This window comes from Cherax quadricarinatus, chromosome 31, assembly GCF_038502225.1.
Source record: "Cherax quadricarinatus isolate ZL_2023a chromosome 31, ASM3850222v1, whole genome shotgun sequence".
NCBI lineage: Eukaryota > Metazoa > Arthropoda > Malacostraca > Decapoda > Parastacidae > Cherax > Cherax quadricarinatus.
Window position 1 is genome coordinate 2,830,980 of NC_091322.1, and position 17,712 is coordinate 2,848,691.

Consider the following 17,712-nt stretch of genomic DNA (forward strand, 5'->3'; position numbering starts at 1 on the left):
TGTTTGTGAAGCATGTTTGTCAAGCTTGTTTGTTAAGCACGTTTGTCAAGCTTGTTTGTGAAGCATGTTTGTCAAGCTTGTTTGTGAAGCATGTTTGTCAAGCTTGTTTGTTAAGCACGTTTGTCAAGCTTGTTTATGAAGCATGTTTGTCAAGCTTGTTTGTGAAGCATGTTTGTCAAACTTGTTTGTGAAGCATGTTTGTCAAGCTTGTTTGTGAAGCACGTTTGTCAAGCTTGTTTGTGAAGCACGTTTGTCAAGCTTGTTTGTGAAGCACGTTTGTCAAGCTTGTTTGTGAAGCATGTTTGTCAAGCTTGTTTGTGAAGCACGTTTGTCAAGCTTGTTTGTGAAGCATGTTTGTTAAGCATGTTTGTCAAGCTTGTTTGTCAAGCTTGTTTGTGAAGCACGTTTGTCAAGCTTGTTTGTGAAGCATGTTTGTCAAGCATGTTTGTCAAGCTTGTTTGTGAAGCATGTTTGTCAAGCTTGTTTGTGAAGCATGTTTGTCAAGCTTGTTTGTGAAGCGTACTTTTTTTTATGACTATTAATCTCGGGGATTCCACCAGTATCTTCCTGTGCAGCCGTGCATCACGCTACACTCAACCTCGCTACAAAACACTGAGAACCTCGTAACTCAGTTCAGACGCTGGCCGAGCCAACAACTTCTGGAGAAATCTGTTGACGTGAAGCTACGTGGCGGTAAATCTGTACGTGGGTGTTAGCAGACTGTTTTGGGTACCGCATACTGGGACCCGATGAACCCAAATGGAAATAAGACAATGATTTCTTAGATTATCTCGGGATAACAGCCCTCCAGGGGGATGTGTTAACCCAGGATAATTTAATAGTTGAAGAGGCAGCTTCCTCTGTTGTGTATAAAGGTCGCCGGTGGAGCAATAACTCCATCTCTGAAGCTTTAACTCTGGTGGGAGGAAAGCTTTGAAGCTTTAGCTGTGCTAGAAGCAAATCTATGAAGTTTCAGCTCTGCTGGAAGCAAGTCTATAAAGCTTCAGCTCCGCTGGAAACCAGTCTATGAAACTTCGGCTCTGGAAGCCAGTCTATAAAGCTTCAGCTCTGCTGGAAGCCCGTCTATGAAGCTTCAGCTCTGCTGGAAGCCCGTCTATGAAGCTTCAGCTCCGCTGGAAGCAAGTCTATGAAGCTTCAGCTCTGTTGAAAACAAGTCTATGAAACTTCAGCTTTGCTGGAAGCAAGTCTATGAAGTTTCAGCTCTGCTGGAAGGAAACCTTTAACTCTAGCGGCAGGAATTTTTTTTAGCCTTCAACGCTGCTGGAAGAAAACCTAATCTTCAGTGGCAACTGAAATCACAGTGAAATCTCGACATCCTCACTGAAACCTCAGCTAAAGTTGACAGATTTAAGTACTTCTCAAATGCACCCCATCCTATATGATGGACTATGACAGGGAAACAAAACTAACTCTGATTCTCACAGTCTAACTCTCAGTGTAGCAACACACTGCTGATGTACTCAATGTAGAAGTACTGAAGGTAGAAGTACTAAAGGTAGAAGTACTAAAGGTAGAAGTACTAAAGGCAGAAGTACTAAAGGTAGAAGTACTGAAGGTAGAAGTACGGAAGGTGCCCCGTGGCCTGGTGGCAAAAGCTCTCGCTTCGCACGGTGAGGGTTCGGATTCGATTCCCGGCGAAGGGGTGGAAACATCGGAGGTGTTTCCTTACACCGGTGGTCTATGTTCACCCATCAGTAAAATGGGTACCTGGGTGTGAGTCGACTGGTGTGGGTCGCATCCTGGAAAAAAACTGACCTAATTTGCCCGAAATGTTCAGCATAACAAGAGGCTTTCTGTACAGTAGTGTGTAACTGATGTCAGTTAGGCTTGTATACCTTGTACATGTACTTGTAGTATATAAAGATATTATTATTGTATTATTATTATAAGTTGAAGTACTGACCTTCTAGAGCCGAAGAAGGGCCATGGGTTGTCGTGTGGTAACCTGAGAGGTGAGCCTGGCACCGGGGCAGGGAAGCCAGGGGGCGGCGGTGGCCCGGGGGGCGGTGGCGGGGGCACGTGTAGGGCCATGGGCGGCGGGGGCGGGGGCACAGCAGGAGGGGGTGGACCCATCAGGGCACCCAGGGGGCGCACTCCCCCGGGGAGCGTGGAGTAGGGGGGCGGCACGTGGGAGTGAAGCAGGTCAGGCAGGTGGGCATCGTGGGCGGCGGTGGGTGGCGGGTTGGTTTCCCCCAGGTCGGTCTGGCCGTGGGCGGCCCCTGAACGATGGGCGCGACGCTCCCGCCGCTCCCGGCGGCGCTCCCGACGGCGCTCCCGTTCACCCCGTCGCGCCTCCAGCTGCTGTTGCTGCTGTTGGTGCTGCTGCAATTGCTGCTGCTGCTGTTGTTGTTGATGTTGCTGCTGCAGCTGCTGCTGTTCCTGCCCCTGTTGCTGTTGTGGCTGCTGCTGTAGTACCTGCCCCTGCGGCGGCAGCTGCGGCGGCAGCTGCGGCGGCTGCGGCTGCTGCTGCTGCGGCAGGTGCAGCAGTGGGTGGTGCAGGTAGAGGCGCTGCTGCTGCTGCACCGCCTCCCCCTGACTGCTGGGTCTGGCTAGGCCAGGTCTGGGTGGCCTAGGGGCGGGTCTTGGGGCTGCTGGCTGACTGCCTCTGGCCTGATGCGTGGGCGTGTCGTGCCCACTAATGCTGGGCGTGGGCGTAGGCGTGGGCGTGGGTACAATCCTGACACTGGACACTTTAGTGAGTGCACTGACGGTGGGTGCGGGCGTGGGCGCCGCACAGAACACAACACTAGATACACTGCTGGTAGGGGCACCGCTCCTAGACACTCGGGCACTGGCGGGCATCCTGGTTGTACCCGCAACGGATACACTAGTGGCAGCGGAGGGCCGCGTGCCTCCCCCTGCCTCCACCATGGTCTCTCTCACACTGCCTCTCTCACCCCCACACACCTCCTTCCCACACGCCGTTTTCTTCGAGGCGCTAGTTTTCTGCGGCGTGCCGCAGGGCGAGCCTTCAACCCCGACTGATTTAAACTGCACATTCACTGTTTCTGTTCTTTCCTCTACCTTCCCAGCATCTCCCACGTCCTTTTTCTCCGTCTTTCCACCTGTGTTGCCTTTTCTGCACTTGTCTGCCGCGTGTCGTGTCTGGTCGCTAGTGAACACAACGTTGTGGGTCGTGTTGTCGTCACTGACCTGGATGACACTCACACTGCCGCCAAGCTTGGCCTGCTGGGATAAGCTGGAACGATGGGCGTGGGTGCTGAGCACGGGCGTGGGCGGCAGGGACTTGGGCTGCCTGCACAGGGACGACAGGACGTGTTCCTCAGGGAACAGTGTTCGTCCCTGCACACTCATCAGGGGGCGTCGACACCCTGCTTTCACCTCCCCCAGAGACTCCAAGTCGAACCCTACATTGTCGAAGCCTCCTCCTCCGCCGCCGCCGCCGGAGCCGCTGGCAGTGACGCGGTTGACCGCGGGTGTGGGAGGCAGGTGGCGGAGCAGGAGGGCGGCGTCCAGTGAGAAAGGACCCTCCCTGGCAGGATCCAGCAGTCCCACGCGGGAGATCCTATGATGATCAGTCATGGTGGTGGGTGATGATTCTTCCTACTCACTCCTTGTTGCCCATCACTTTCACGCCGCCCACAACACCTGCAACATTACAAACACTGGTTATAACAGCACTTGCAACATCACTCAGGTTATAACAACACCTGGAACATCACAAACACAGGTTATAACAACACACGACTCATAACACGATATTATTACAACTGTAACCTGATTAATGACATGCAGTTAGAAAAATAATTAGGTCTATCTATATGAGCTTGCAATATACTGTCTGCCAGCCGAGTTGCAATTACGATAATTAAATTATTCCAATTAGATCTCAAAAAAGTGGTGTTGCCAGTTGCCACAAGAAACCATTTATAATGCTCGGTATTATTATTATTATTATTTGTTGTAGTATTAGTATAAGAACCAACCTAAGTGACAACAGTAGTATGAATAGAAGAAGAATTAGTTTTAGTTGTAATAGTATTAGTAATGATAGACGCAGAAACAGAAACAACAGCAGCAGTAAAAATAATAGTAGCGTATTAGTAATAGTAGAGATAGTACTAGAAGCAGAAGAAGAACAAGTAGTAGTAGTAAGTAATTTGTGTAGACTATTAACACCATCTCTATATCTCACATCATCCCAGGTCTTTCAAGAAAGCTCAATCAATCAATCAAGTTTATTCTCAGGTTCGGGGCTCCTAATTCTTAGTGTGAAACATTACTTATACAGTAGATTAATTCTCTCATATTTCTACGTATGTTCCCAAGTATATTTATATCCATACCAGTATAGTACAGGGATGGTAGAAGGTACAGACACCGACAATATGGATGCATAGACAGAGGTGCATGTATTTAGGACATCTTTATTGAATACCTTTCAGTTCTGAAATTTTGGTCAATCCAGATGATACCTGGAGTTTACCTGGAGAGAGTTCCGGGGGTCAACGCCCCCGCGGCCCGGTCTGTGACCAGGCCTCCTGGTGGATCAGAGCCTGATCAACCAGGCTGTTGCTGCTGGCTGCACGCAAACCAACGTACGAGCCACAGCCCGGCTGATCAGGAACTGACTTTAGGTGCTTGTCCAGTGCCAGCTTGAAGACTGCCAGGGGTCTGTTGGTAATCCCCCTTATGTGTGCTGGGAGGCAGTTGAACAGTCTCGGGCCCCTGACACTTATTGCATTGTCTCTTAACGTGCTAGTGACACCCCTGCTTTTCATTAGGGGGATGTTGCATCGTCTGCCAAGTCTTTTGCTTTCGTAGTGAGTGATTTTCGTGATACAAGAGAATGAGAAAACAATATATGAAGTGGCGAATGTATGTAACTAATGAAGGCGTCAGGTTATCTAACTGCCCTGTCACCTGGCAGTAAAGAATCAACGTGGAGCAGTATTTTACTTGCAGTGGTGGCTGAGATGATGTATTGTTTTAACGTGTTGGAAGTAGTAATTAAGAATGACTCAGTACCGTGGCGCCCATCCCTGATGGATTCTTTGTAGATCATTTCTGCTTTGTTGCAGTGCATCAGATGGCTTCCTTTAACTCTATGTAAAACTGCTTGTGTTGCACGTTTATGGAAAGATTCCTTCCCAGTTCTACGTAGATCTCGTTGCAGCCTCAACATGGTACAGTATATGCTCCTGCTTCACTCTAGTTTGTTATAGGAATCTTTCTAGCGGATGAGGTCTCTGATTGAAGACGTGATCATGGCAGCGATGCGGATGTTACTTTTAGAAAAGGCCCTCAGGGTGGTGTTGTCTACTTCTCGTCCAATCAGAGTAAAAGATGTGAGTTTCTCATTGGTGGCAATGTTGGCAGAGAAAAGTATAGAAACGAGGGACGTGCAAGTGTATGAAGCTACGGGTGATGTACTGGAATTTTAAGAATTTTCATGCACTGGAACAAAATAAAAATAATCGACAGAGAATCCAACAAAGATACGCATCACTTTATTGAAGCATCTTTAAGGGGCACGTCAGTTACTCTGTCTTCTAATGATATGTTATTTTTCCCATATAATTTACCTTGTCCATAATTACTATTACATTTGCGTTGTCTGCTTTCGCAAGGTGAAATCTAGGATCTTTCCTTAATTCAGTTGTGTCGTATAAGTATGAGCGAGAAAGATCCTAGACTTCACCTTACGAAAGCAAACAAAGCAAATACGATGTTAATTATGGACAAGGTAGATTATTAGGGGAAAAATAAACATGGTATTAGGAGACAGGGAAACTCACGCGCCTCTTAAGTGGTACTTCCGACACCGTTGAACAGAGGGCTGGCAAGTGCATAATGTCAAGTACTCTTGCACATTAGATACTACTATGCTGATTCCTGCTGCCTCGTGACAAGACAATTAAATGACCTGACACCTTCACCTGACCTACACCAGTGATATGCATTTTCCACTATATATACTAAGTTTTCTAATTTTCTTGCATTATTTAAAGTGACTTAAACATTGCAGTCCCACTACTGCAATGTGCTCAACAATGGTGTGTACTTTCATCCATATTATCAATATTAATATACCTTCTATCTTTGTCAGACACTGCGTCACAGAATATCTTTCTCTTCTGCTGAAGACAGTCATCGTAGTCGATAACAGGTTTCTTCCGTTGAATATAAGTGAGTCTTATACTGGAGATATTATAAGACAATAAGACCGCATTGCCGAGATGGTCATCCCAGATCCACACTACAGTTGACATCTCAAGATCCCGTCTTGCTTGCTGAATAAGAAGGCATCGTCATCGTAGGCGGACCCGCTAGAAGTAGTTGAAGCATCGTCACCGTTGTTCTGCCTGCGGTGACGATACCTTCCACTCCTGCACCTCACTTGACTAATGTATAAGCAACCATCTTCCTGCCTCAACTTCAGATTCGTCAAGATTACGGCTAAGGGATTGATTACCTCGTCTTCTACTGTCTCCAGTCTCAACACCTCCAATACCTGTGTAATGAACTGATGCGAAAATAAACTGCTTGGGGAAACGTCTTCAGAATAAAGATACACAGGTGTTGCACATGTATCTTATTCATCATCTTGTCGGTAATGCATACCATAACTGTTACCATGCCCTTCTCGCTCGGTGTCAGTGCCTTCCTCGAAGAGCAGAACTATGACAGTCTCAGAGAGGTGTGTGTACGCACCACCACACTCCTTGCCACTCTTCTTTCTCCAGACTTCCGCTCAGCTGAGACAGTTCTCAGCAAAACCACTATCGCTAATCTACAACAAAGACTAAAATTCAAAAGCAAACTGCAATTCTTGTGCAGTAGTAGCAAATGCAGCCAGAGATAGTTAAAACTTTATCCTCACACACTCTTTTACAGAAACTGAAGCTTTCAATTTGGATCTAAAGTTTTCGGGAAGGAGGGGAATACATATGCAAAGAGGTGGCTATGACTGAAAGGTGTGCGTGTGGCCTATCTTCAGTCTACAAAGATTCGTCTTAGAGTGACGACTGCTGATGAAGGAGGAGGGCCAAACACCCATATCCTGCTAAACTCTGTATTACTTGCTCCTAGTACACAGGGCCCACCGGGTCTGCCACTTAGCAAGAATATTTCTGTGGATATGTCCCATGAAGTCGATGTAAGGTAAAAATATTAAAAGGAGCGGAGAGGTTACATAAAACCTTCCTCATTTCCAGCACGACACTCGCACCAAGAGAGGCGTGGTCATCATTTTTTCAAAAAGCTATACCTTTCTCCAGTTCCAAATTCTTCGAGGAATTCCAGTACATCACCTACGCCTTCATATGCTTACACTTCCCTCCCTATTTTATATAAGATTACAAACAAAGAGCTCTACCAACACCACCACCACTAACAAACCCAGAATCTCAAATTATAATTTGAGAAGTGGCCAGCATCACCATGTAGGAGTAGCTGCCAAATAGCTGCCGTGGCTACGTCTTCTATTGGAGACTTCATCAAGAAGAAAGATTCCCTTGACAAACCCAACAATGAAGCAGGAGTGTGCACTATACCATGCTGAGGCTGCAACAAGAGCTCGTGTGGAAGGAATCTTTCCAAACGAGTTCAAAAAGACAAAAAGAAGTGTCGCTTGGACGTTAGCAACACCTGTATCTTACACAAATCTAAAGAGGGTCATCTCGTGTACTGGGACACACGTATCATCTCATCTGTTCTTGCGCACCCTAAGATATCGCTTTACACTGATTCCCTGCTGCCAGGAGACACGGCTATTAGATGACCTTACACCTTCACCTGAACTTCACTAATGACTTGCATTCTCTACCGTGTTTCCTCACTCTCTAGTATCACTTGGAATGTCCATTATGGTTACTGGTTGAAAACGTATCCAATAAAACTGCCTTAAGCCATATACCTCTGGACAACAGGTCAGTTAGAATTGCCTCGACTGGAAATGTAAAAGAATCCTCTCTCCATTTCTATCACTTCTGACGCAGTTTTTTTATGTAAAATATAACTATTATTTTGTAGTTACTGTAAATTCAATTCATTATCTGAGAAGACACATGGCTAATACTTGACAGCCTAAGTCCACAAAGTGTCAAATGCAAGTCCCTACACACATCCATGTTAAGTTCACAAACCGGCCATATAAATCTACAAAGTGTTCCCTGTAAGATGGACACTGTAATACACGAGAGAGGTTGGGTGACTGATATACTTGTTTATGACAGTGAAAGTCAATAGAACAGTGACGTATCTTGTGAAATTCTGATAATTTCATTATATGCCCCTCTAGTTCCCGTGCTCCTTTTGACCTCGTTTCCATAAGTTAAATTGGGTTGAACTACGTTAGAACCTTTCTAGAGGAAACTGGACTACTACCTCCTCTAAGTGGCAAATCAGCTGTGCTCCTAGCAACAACAGCCTGGTTGACCAAGCCAGCAACAAGGTAGCGTGGTCTCATGCCAGGGTAAGGAGTAAAGGAACATCCCAAACTGGTCACAGGTATATATGTACCCTCCCCTAGTACCTCAGCCAAGCTGAACCGAGGGAAGTAGTGAATGTGATAGAAATGGTTGATAAATAAGCCCCATTTGCAACACTTGGGTATCTTCTTTGTTGCCAAAACGTTTCGCCTGCACAAGAAGCTTCTTCAGTTGAACAGAGGTGAACACAATACTGGAAGCAGTAGAAACAGTTCTGACGTGATGAATCCGTCACTCTTGGTGATGGTGGTCAGTCCATTAAGTCTGAAGTGCAGGCACATAAGTGGCCAGACCTTATATATCAGAGTAGAAGCGAGATGAAGCAGCTGTAGTTGAGGTTACATGTGAGCGTGGCCCACTGAAGACACCCAAGTGTTGAGTGTGTCTTATCAACTTGTCTGCACTGCACCATCAGTAATTAGCTGTGTTAGAGAGGGTAATCATCACATCTAGTAGATTTAGACCCAAGTTGATCACTAACTAATATTTAAGTTGGCCAGCCTTGGATGGTTATACCTATGTCATTAACTGTGTGATTAGCAGTGAGCAACAGAGTGGACTTCCGGGCTTATGGGAAAGAGCGGTAGCCAGGGTTATGTGTAGTCAGCGCAGAAGCAGTGAGCGACTGAAGGAAGCATTGACTGAAGGAAGCCGTATGTGACTGAAGGAAGCAGTGATTGAAGGAAGCCGTATGTGACTGAAGGAAGCAGTGTGTGATTGAAAGGTACAGTGTCAAGTAGAGTTATGACAATGCTGACCATGATGTACGCTGACAAGTGCAGGTCAACTGGCCACCAGTCATACCATGGTAGGATACAAGTGAACCATGGCCACCAGTCATACCATGGTAGGATACAAGTGAACCATGGCCACCAGTCATACCATGGTAGGATACAAGTGAACCATGGCCACCAGTCATACCATGGTAGGATACAAGTGAACCATGGCCACCAGTCATACCATGGTAGGATACAAGTGAACCATGGCCGCCAGTCATACCATGGTCGGAGACAAGTGAACCATGGCCACCAGTCATACCATGGTCGGAGACAAGTGAACCATGGCCACCAGTCATACCATGGTAGGATACAAGTGAACCATGGCCACCAGTCATACCATGGTCGGAGACAAGTGAACCATAGCCACCAGTCATACCATGGTAGGATACAAGTGAACCATGGCCACCAGTCATACCATGGTAGGATACAAGTGAACCATGGCCACCAGTCATACCATGGTCGGAGACAAGTGAACCATAGCCACCAGTCGTACCATGGTAGGATACAAGTGAACCATGGCCACCAGTCATACCATGGTAGGATACAAGTGAACCATGGCCACCAGTCATACCATGGGCGGAGACACGTGAACCATGGCCACCAGTCATACCATAGTAGGATACAAGTGAACCATGGCCACCAGTCATACCAGTCATACCATGGTAAGATACAAGTGAACCATGGCCACCAGTCATACCATGGTAGGATACAAGTGAACCATGGCCACCAGTCATACCATGGTAGGATACAAGTGAACCATGGCCACCAGTCATACCATGGTCGGAGACAAGTGAACCATGGCCACCAGTCATACCATGGTAGGATACAAGTGAACCATGGCCACCAGTCATACCATGGTCGGAGACAAGTGAACCATAGCCACCAGTCATACCATGGTAGGATACAAGTGAACCATGGCCACCAGTCATACCATGGTAGGATACAAGTGAACCATGGCCACCAGTCATACCATGGTCGGAGACAAGTGAACCATAGCCACCAGTCATACCATGGTAGGATACAAGTGAACCATGGCCACCAGTCATACCATGGTAGGATACAAGTGAACCATGGCCACCAGTCATACCATGGTCGGAGACAAGTGAACCATGGCCACCAGTCATACCATGGTAAGATACAAGTGAACCATGGCCACCAGTCATACCATGGTAGGATACAAGTGAACCATGGCCACCAGTCATACCATGGTAGGATACAAGTGAACCATGGCCACCAGTCATACCATGGTCGGAGACAAGTGAACCATGGCCACCAGTCATACCATGGTAAGATACAAGTGAACCATGGCCACCAGTCATACCATGGTAGGATACAAGTGAACCGTGGCCACCAGTCATACCATGGTAGGATACAAGTGAACCATGGCCACCAGTCATACCATGGTAGGATACAAGTGAACCATGGCCACCAGTCATACCATGGTAGGATACAAGTGAACCATGGCCACCAGTCATACCATGGTAGGATACAAGTGAACCATGGCCACCAGTCATACCATGGTAGGATACAAGTGAACCATGGCCACCAGTCATACCATGGTAGGATACAAGTGAACCATGGCCACCAGTCATACCATGGTAGGATACAAGTGAACCATGGCCACCAGTCATACCATGGTAGGATACAAGTGAACCATGGCCACCAGTCATACCATGGTAGGATACAAGTGAACCATGGCCACCAGTCATACCATGGTAAGTTTATTTAGGTACAGGTACACAAAAATACAATTATCATAAATAATGTGTGTAAATTACTAAGGATAACCCAAAAAAGTTACTTATTACCATTGGGAATATAGATAAAGTACGCCTCACGCCCCCTGACGTCTGCTCTCAGTGCATCGAAATGAAACCAAGTTTTTGTCATCCAGCTGGGAGTGCTAAACACCAGCTGCAGCCCCCGACCATGTGTGAATAGTTGGCACACCGTGTGAACCTTAATCCCCACACACCGTGTGAACTTCACCTTACCCCCCCTACACACCGTGTGAACCTCTTCCCTCTACACATGCACTCACCACGTGGGAAGACCATGCAGACAACGGTGTTCAGCATTGCACAGTGACGGTTGAATGCTGTGACCAATGCTACAGAGGCAACGGCTCTTCCTCCTGTATAACGTAACAGTGACCACAGCCACCCTGATACAGCAGTGACCACAGCCACCCTGCCACAGCGGTGACCACAGCCACCCTGCCATAGCGGTGACCACAGCCACCCTGCCATAGCGGTGACCACAGCCACCCTGCCGCAGCGGTGACCACAGCCACCCTGATACAGCAGTGACCACAGCCACCCTGCCACAGCGGTGACCACAGCCACCCTGCCACAGCGGTGACCACAGCCACCCTGCCATAGCGGTGACCACAGCCACCCTGCCATAGCGGTGACCACAGCCACCCTGCCGCAGCGGTGACCACAGCCACCCTGATACAGCAGTGACCACAGCCACCCTGCCGCAGCGGTGACCACAGCCACCCTGCCGCAGCGGTGACCACAGCCACCCTGCCGCAGCGGTGACCACAGCCACCCTGCCATAGCGGTGACCACAGCCACCCTGCCGCAGCGGTGACCACAGCCACCCTGCCGCAGCGGTGACCACAGCCACCCTGCCGCAGCGGTGACTACAGCCACCCTGCCGCAGCGGTGACCACAGCCACCCTGCCATAGCGGTGACCACAGCCACCCTGCCGCAGCGGTGACCACAGCCACCCTGATACAGCAGTGACCACAGCCACCCTGCTGCAGCGGTGACCACAGCCACCCTGCCACAGCGGTGACCACAGCCACCCTGCCGCAGCGGTGACCACAGCCACCCTGCCATAGCGGTGACCACAGCCACCCTGCCGCAGCGGTGACCACAGCCACCCTGCCATAGCGGTGACCACAGCCACCCTGCCGCAGCGGTGACCACAGCCACCCTGCCGCAGCGGTGACCACAACCACCCTGCCGCAGCGGTGACCACAGCCACCCTGCCACAGCGGTGACCACAGCCATCCTGCCATAGCGGTGACCACAGCCACCCTGCCGCAGCGGTGACCACAGCCACCCTGCCACAGCGGTGACCACAGCCACCCTGCCGCAGCGGTGACCACAGCCACCCTGCCGCAGCGGTGACCACAGCCACCCTGACACGGCGGTGACCACAGCCATCCTGCCAAAGTGGTGACCACAGCCACCCTGCCGCAGCGGTGACCACAGCCACCCTGACACGGCGGTGACCACAGCCACCCTGACACGGCGGTGACCACAGCCATCCTGCCGCAGCGGTGACCACAGCCACCCTGACACGGCGGTGACCACAGCCATCCTGCCATAGCGGTGACCACAGCCACCCTGCCGCAGCGGTGACCACAGCCACCCTGACACGGCGGTGACCACAGCCATCCTGCCGCAGCGGTGACCACAGCCACCCTGCCACAGCGGTGACCACAGCCACCCTGACACAGCGGTGACCACTGCCACGCTACCGCAGCCACTCCGCCATAAATAGGAGAAATGGAATTTTTTTGAAGATATCTCAATCAAAGATTAGGCCAATAAATATTATGTATACGAGATAAACAAACAAGAGGGTGGAAATTTGGACCACATAATATATCTAAGAATACGTTCAAACATATAAAAACATCGTAGATTCATTGTTGCAATATACTACACACGTAAGACAGCATACTGGCACTAGTCTGGTAGCAACCAGCTTGACCATCACACACAAACTCTCCTTCACTTAACACTCAGTATATGTAGACTGATCCAGGACAAGTTGGGAAGGGCTAAGCTGTGCTGCTTTAATTTATGACAGAGGTTACGTCTTTAGGTTAGTCTGGTAAAAAAATAAATACAAGCTTTGTTAAAAACTATACCGTCGCGTTAGCCACTGGGCCAGCCCGGGGTATAGTTTGTTTGTAATCGTGTCATTACGATATCGTGAGTCAAGCTTTGTTAATTTATATACTTGTATATAAAGATCGACAGACAGACATACAGACAGACAGGCAGACAGACAGACAGACAGACAGACACACACACACACACACACACACACACACACACACACACACACACACACACACACACACACACACACACACACACACACACACACACACACACACACACACACACGGTTCAGGGAGAATGACCTAGTGGCGACCAGTGAAGAGGCGGGGCCAGGAACTTGGAATCGACCCCTGCAACCTCCACTAGGTGAGTACAACTAGGTGAGTACACACATACACGCTTATTTCTTCAGTCATAAAGTTGTCAGGAAGTGGAATAGTTTGGAAAGTGAGGTAGTGGAGGCAGGCACCATACATAGCTTTAACAAGAGGTACGATAAAGCTCATAGAGCAGGGAGAGAGTGGACCTAGTAGCGACTAGTGGAGAGGCGGGGCCAGGAGCTATGAATCGACCCTTGCAACCACAATTAGGTGAGTACATGTAAGCCCTGTTGAGTTTTATATTTCGCGTCAGGCCGCCCTTCATACTTTGCGCCATGCCACTTAGCTGGTGCTGCCATATGTAGGCGGGCATAGGCCTACCTTCAGTTCACTCCACAACACCCTGGGTTGGTCTCACCTAGCAGACAGCCAAGAAGTGCCTCCTCTCTCTCTCTCTATCTCTCGCCAGGCTGGGGGTTTGACCCTCAGGGCCTCCAAGACACACTGCCTTTATTAAGAACAATAAAACTAAGACATCACCTCTGAAGTATTATTATTTACTGCTGCCAGAGATAAAAACCATTCACACACACACACACACACACACACACAACTAGGTGAGTACACACACACACACACACACACACACACGACGGTGTAAGGAGGCAAAAACAAAATGCAATAGAGAATGGAAAAAGTACAGAAGGCAGAGAACACACGAAAATAGGGAGATCAGTCGCAGAGCCAGGAATGAGTATGCACAGGTAAGGAGGGAGGCCCAACGACAGTATGAAAATGACATAGCATCGAGAATCAAGACTGACCCGAAACTGTTGTATAGCCACATCAGGAGGAAGACAACAGTCAAAGACCAGGTGATCAGATTAAGGACAGAAGGTGGAGAACTCACAAGAAATGATCAGGAGGTATGTGAGGAGCTGAACAGGAGATTTAAGGAAGTTTTTACAGTAGAGACAGGAAGGGCTGTGGGAAGACAGCACAGAAGGGAACATCAAGAGGGAATATACCAACAAGTGTTGGATGACATACGAACAACTGAGGAGGAGGTGAAGAAGCTCTTATGTGACCTTGACACCTCAAAGGCAATGGGACCGGACAACATCTCCCCATGGGTCCTTAGAGAAGGAGCAGAGATGCTGTGCGTGCCTCTAACCACAATCTTCAACACATCCCTTGAAACTGGGCAACTACCTGAGGAATGGAAGACAGCTAATGTAGTTCCCATATTTAAGAAAGGAAACAGAAACGAGGCACTAAACTACAGACCTGTCTCTCTGACATGTATTGTGTGCAAAGTCATGGAGAAGATTATCAGGAGGAGAGTGGTCGAACACCTGGAAAGGAACAAGATTATAAATGAAAACCAGCATGGGTTCATGGAAGGCAAATCTTGTATCACAAACCTCCTGGAGTTTTATGACAAGGTAACAGAAGTAAGACACAAGAGAGAGGGGTGGGTAGATTGCGTTTTCCTAGACTGCAGGAAGGCCTTTGACACAGTTCCCCACAAGAGATTAGTGCAGAAGCTGGAGGATCAGGCGCATGTAAAAGGGAGGGCACTGCAATGGATAAGGGAATACCTGACAGGGAGGCAGCAACGAGTCATGGTACGTGAAGAGGTATCACAGTGGGCGCCTGTTACGAGCGGGGTCCCACAGGGGTCAGTTCTAGGACCAGTGCTATTTTTGATATATGTGAACGACATGATGGAAGGAATAGACTCTGAAGTGTCCCTGTTCGCAGATGACGTGAAGTTGATGAGAAGAATTAAATCGGACGAGGATGAGGCAGGACTGCAAAGAGATCTGGACAGGCTGGACATGTGGTCCAGTAACTGGCTTCTCGAATTCAATCCAGCCAAATGCAAAGTCATGAAGATTGGGGAGGGGCAAAGAAGACCGCAGACAGAGTATAGGCTAGGTGGACAAAGACTACAGACCTCACTCAGGGAGAAAGACCTTGGGGTGACCATAACACCGAGCACATCACCGGAGGCACACATCAACCAAATAACCGCTGCAGCATACGGGCGCCTGGCAAACCTGAGAATAGCGTTCCGATACCTTAATAAGGAATCGTTCAAGACACTGTACACTGTGTATGTTAGGCCCATACTGGAGTATGCAGTACCAGTCTGGAACCCACACCTGGTCAAGCACGTCAAGAAGTTAGAGAAAGTACAAAGGCTAGTCCCAGAGCTCAAGGGAATGTCGTACGAGGAAAGGTTAAGGGAAATCGGACTGACGACACTGGAGGACAGAAGGGTCAGGGGAGACATGATAACGACATACAAGATACTGCGGGGAATAGACAAGGTGGACAGAGATAGGATGTTCCAGAGAGGGGACACAGGGACAAGGGGTCACAACTGGAAGCTGAAGACTCAGACGAGTCACAGGGACGTTAGGAAGTATTTCTTCAGTCATAGAGTTGTCAGCAAGTGGAATAGCCTAGCAAGTGAAGTAGTGGAGGCAGGAACCATACATAGTTTTAAGATGAGGTATGACAAAGCTCAGGAAGCAGAGAGAGAGAGAGGACCCAGTAGCGATCAGTGAAGAGGCGGGGCCAGGAGCTGAGTCTCGACCCCTGCAACCACAATTAGGTGAGTACAATTAGGTGAGTACACACACACACACATAGCTAGAAGCTGAAGGATCAGGCGCATATAACAGGGAGGGCACTGCAATGGATCAGGGAATATCTGACAGGGAGGCAACAACAAGTCATGGTACGTGAAGAGGTATCACAGTGGGTGCCTGTGGCGAGCGGGGTCCCACAGGGGTCAGTTCTAGGACCAGTGCTATTTTTGATATATGCGAACGACATGATGGAAGGAATTGACTCTGAAGTGTCTCTATTCGCAGATGATGTGAAGTTGATGAGAAGAATTAAATCGGATGAGGATGAAGCAAACCATACCCCGGCCGGGATTGAACCCGCGGTCAGAGAGTCTCAGGATGAGGCAGGCTGCAAAGAGACCTGGACAGGCTGGAAACGTGGTCCAGAAACTTGCTTCTCGAATTCAACCCTGCCAAATGCAAAGTCATGAAGATTGGGGAGGGGCAAAGAAGACCGCAGACAGAGTATAGGCTAGGTGGACAAAGACTACAGACCTCACTCAGGGAGAAAGATCTTGGGGTGACCATAACACCGAGCACGTCACCGGAGGAACACATCAACCAAATAACTGCTGCAGCATACGGGCGCTTGGCAAACCTGAGAATAGCATTCCGATACCTTAATAAGGAATCGTTCAAGACACTGTACACTGTGTATGTTAGGCCAATACTGGAGTATGCAGCACAAGTCTGGAACCCACACCTGGTCAAGCACGTCAAGAAGTTAGAGAAAGTACAAAGGTTTGCAACAAGGCTAGTTCCAGAGCTCAGGGGAATGTCGTACGAGGAAAGGTTGAGAGAAATCGGACTGACGACACTGGAGGACAGAAGAGTCAGGGGAGACATAATAACGACATACAAGATATTGCGGGGAATAGACAAGGTGGACAGAAACACGATGTTTCTGGACAGAAACAAGGGGTCACAACTGGAAGCTGAAGACTCGGACGAGTCACAGGGACGTTACCTGGAGTTACCTGGAGAGAGTTCCGGGGGTCAACGCCCCCGCGGCCCAGTCTGTGACCAGGCCTCCTGGTGGATCAGAGGCTGATCAACCAGGCTGTTGCTGCTGGCTGCACGCAAACCAACGTACGAGCCACAGCCCGGCTGGTCAGGAACCGACTTTAGGTGCTTGTCCAGTGCCAGCTTGAAGACTGCCAGGGGTCTGTTGGTAATTCCCCTTATGTATGCTGGGAGACAGTTGAACAGTCTCGGGCCCCTGACACTTATTGTTTGGTCTCTTAACGTGCTAGTGACACCCCTGCTTTTCATTGGGGGGATGTTGCATCGTCTGCCAAGTCTTTTGCTTTCGTAGTGAGTGATTTTCGTGTGCAAGTTCGGTACTAGTCCCTCTATGATTTTCCAGGTGTATATAATCATGTATCTCTCCCGCCTGCGTTCCAGGGCATACAGTTTTAGGAACCTCAAGCGCTCCCAGTAATTGAGGTGTTTTATCTCCGTTATGCACGCCGTGAAGGTTCTCTGTACATTTTCTAGGTCAGCAATTTCACCTGCCTTGAAAGGTGCTGTTAGTGTGCAGCAATATTCCAGCCTAGATAGAACAAGTGACCTGAAGAGTGTCATCATGGGCTTGGCCTCCCTAGTTTTGAAGGTTCTCATTATCCATCCTGTC

General features: G+C 48.8%; 1 protein-coding gene across 1 annotated transcript in view; it reads right to left on the reverse strand.

Annotated features, from left to right (window-relative positions):
* The window catches only part of LOC128699181 (uncharacterized), a 1,354,363-nt gene that overhangs the window by 473,130 nt on the left and 863,521 nt on the right, over positions 1-17,712 (reverse strand). The window contains exon 3 of the mRNA XM_070090158.1: positions 1,925-3,630. Coding sequence (XP_069946259.1) covers positions 1,925-3,564 — 1,640 coding nt within the window. The 5' untranslated portion in view covers positions 3,565-3,630. The remainder of the gene's footprint in view (positions 1-1,924; positions 3,631-17,712) is intronic.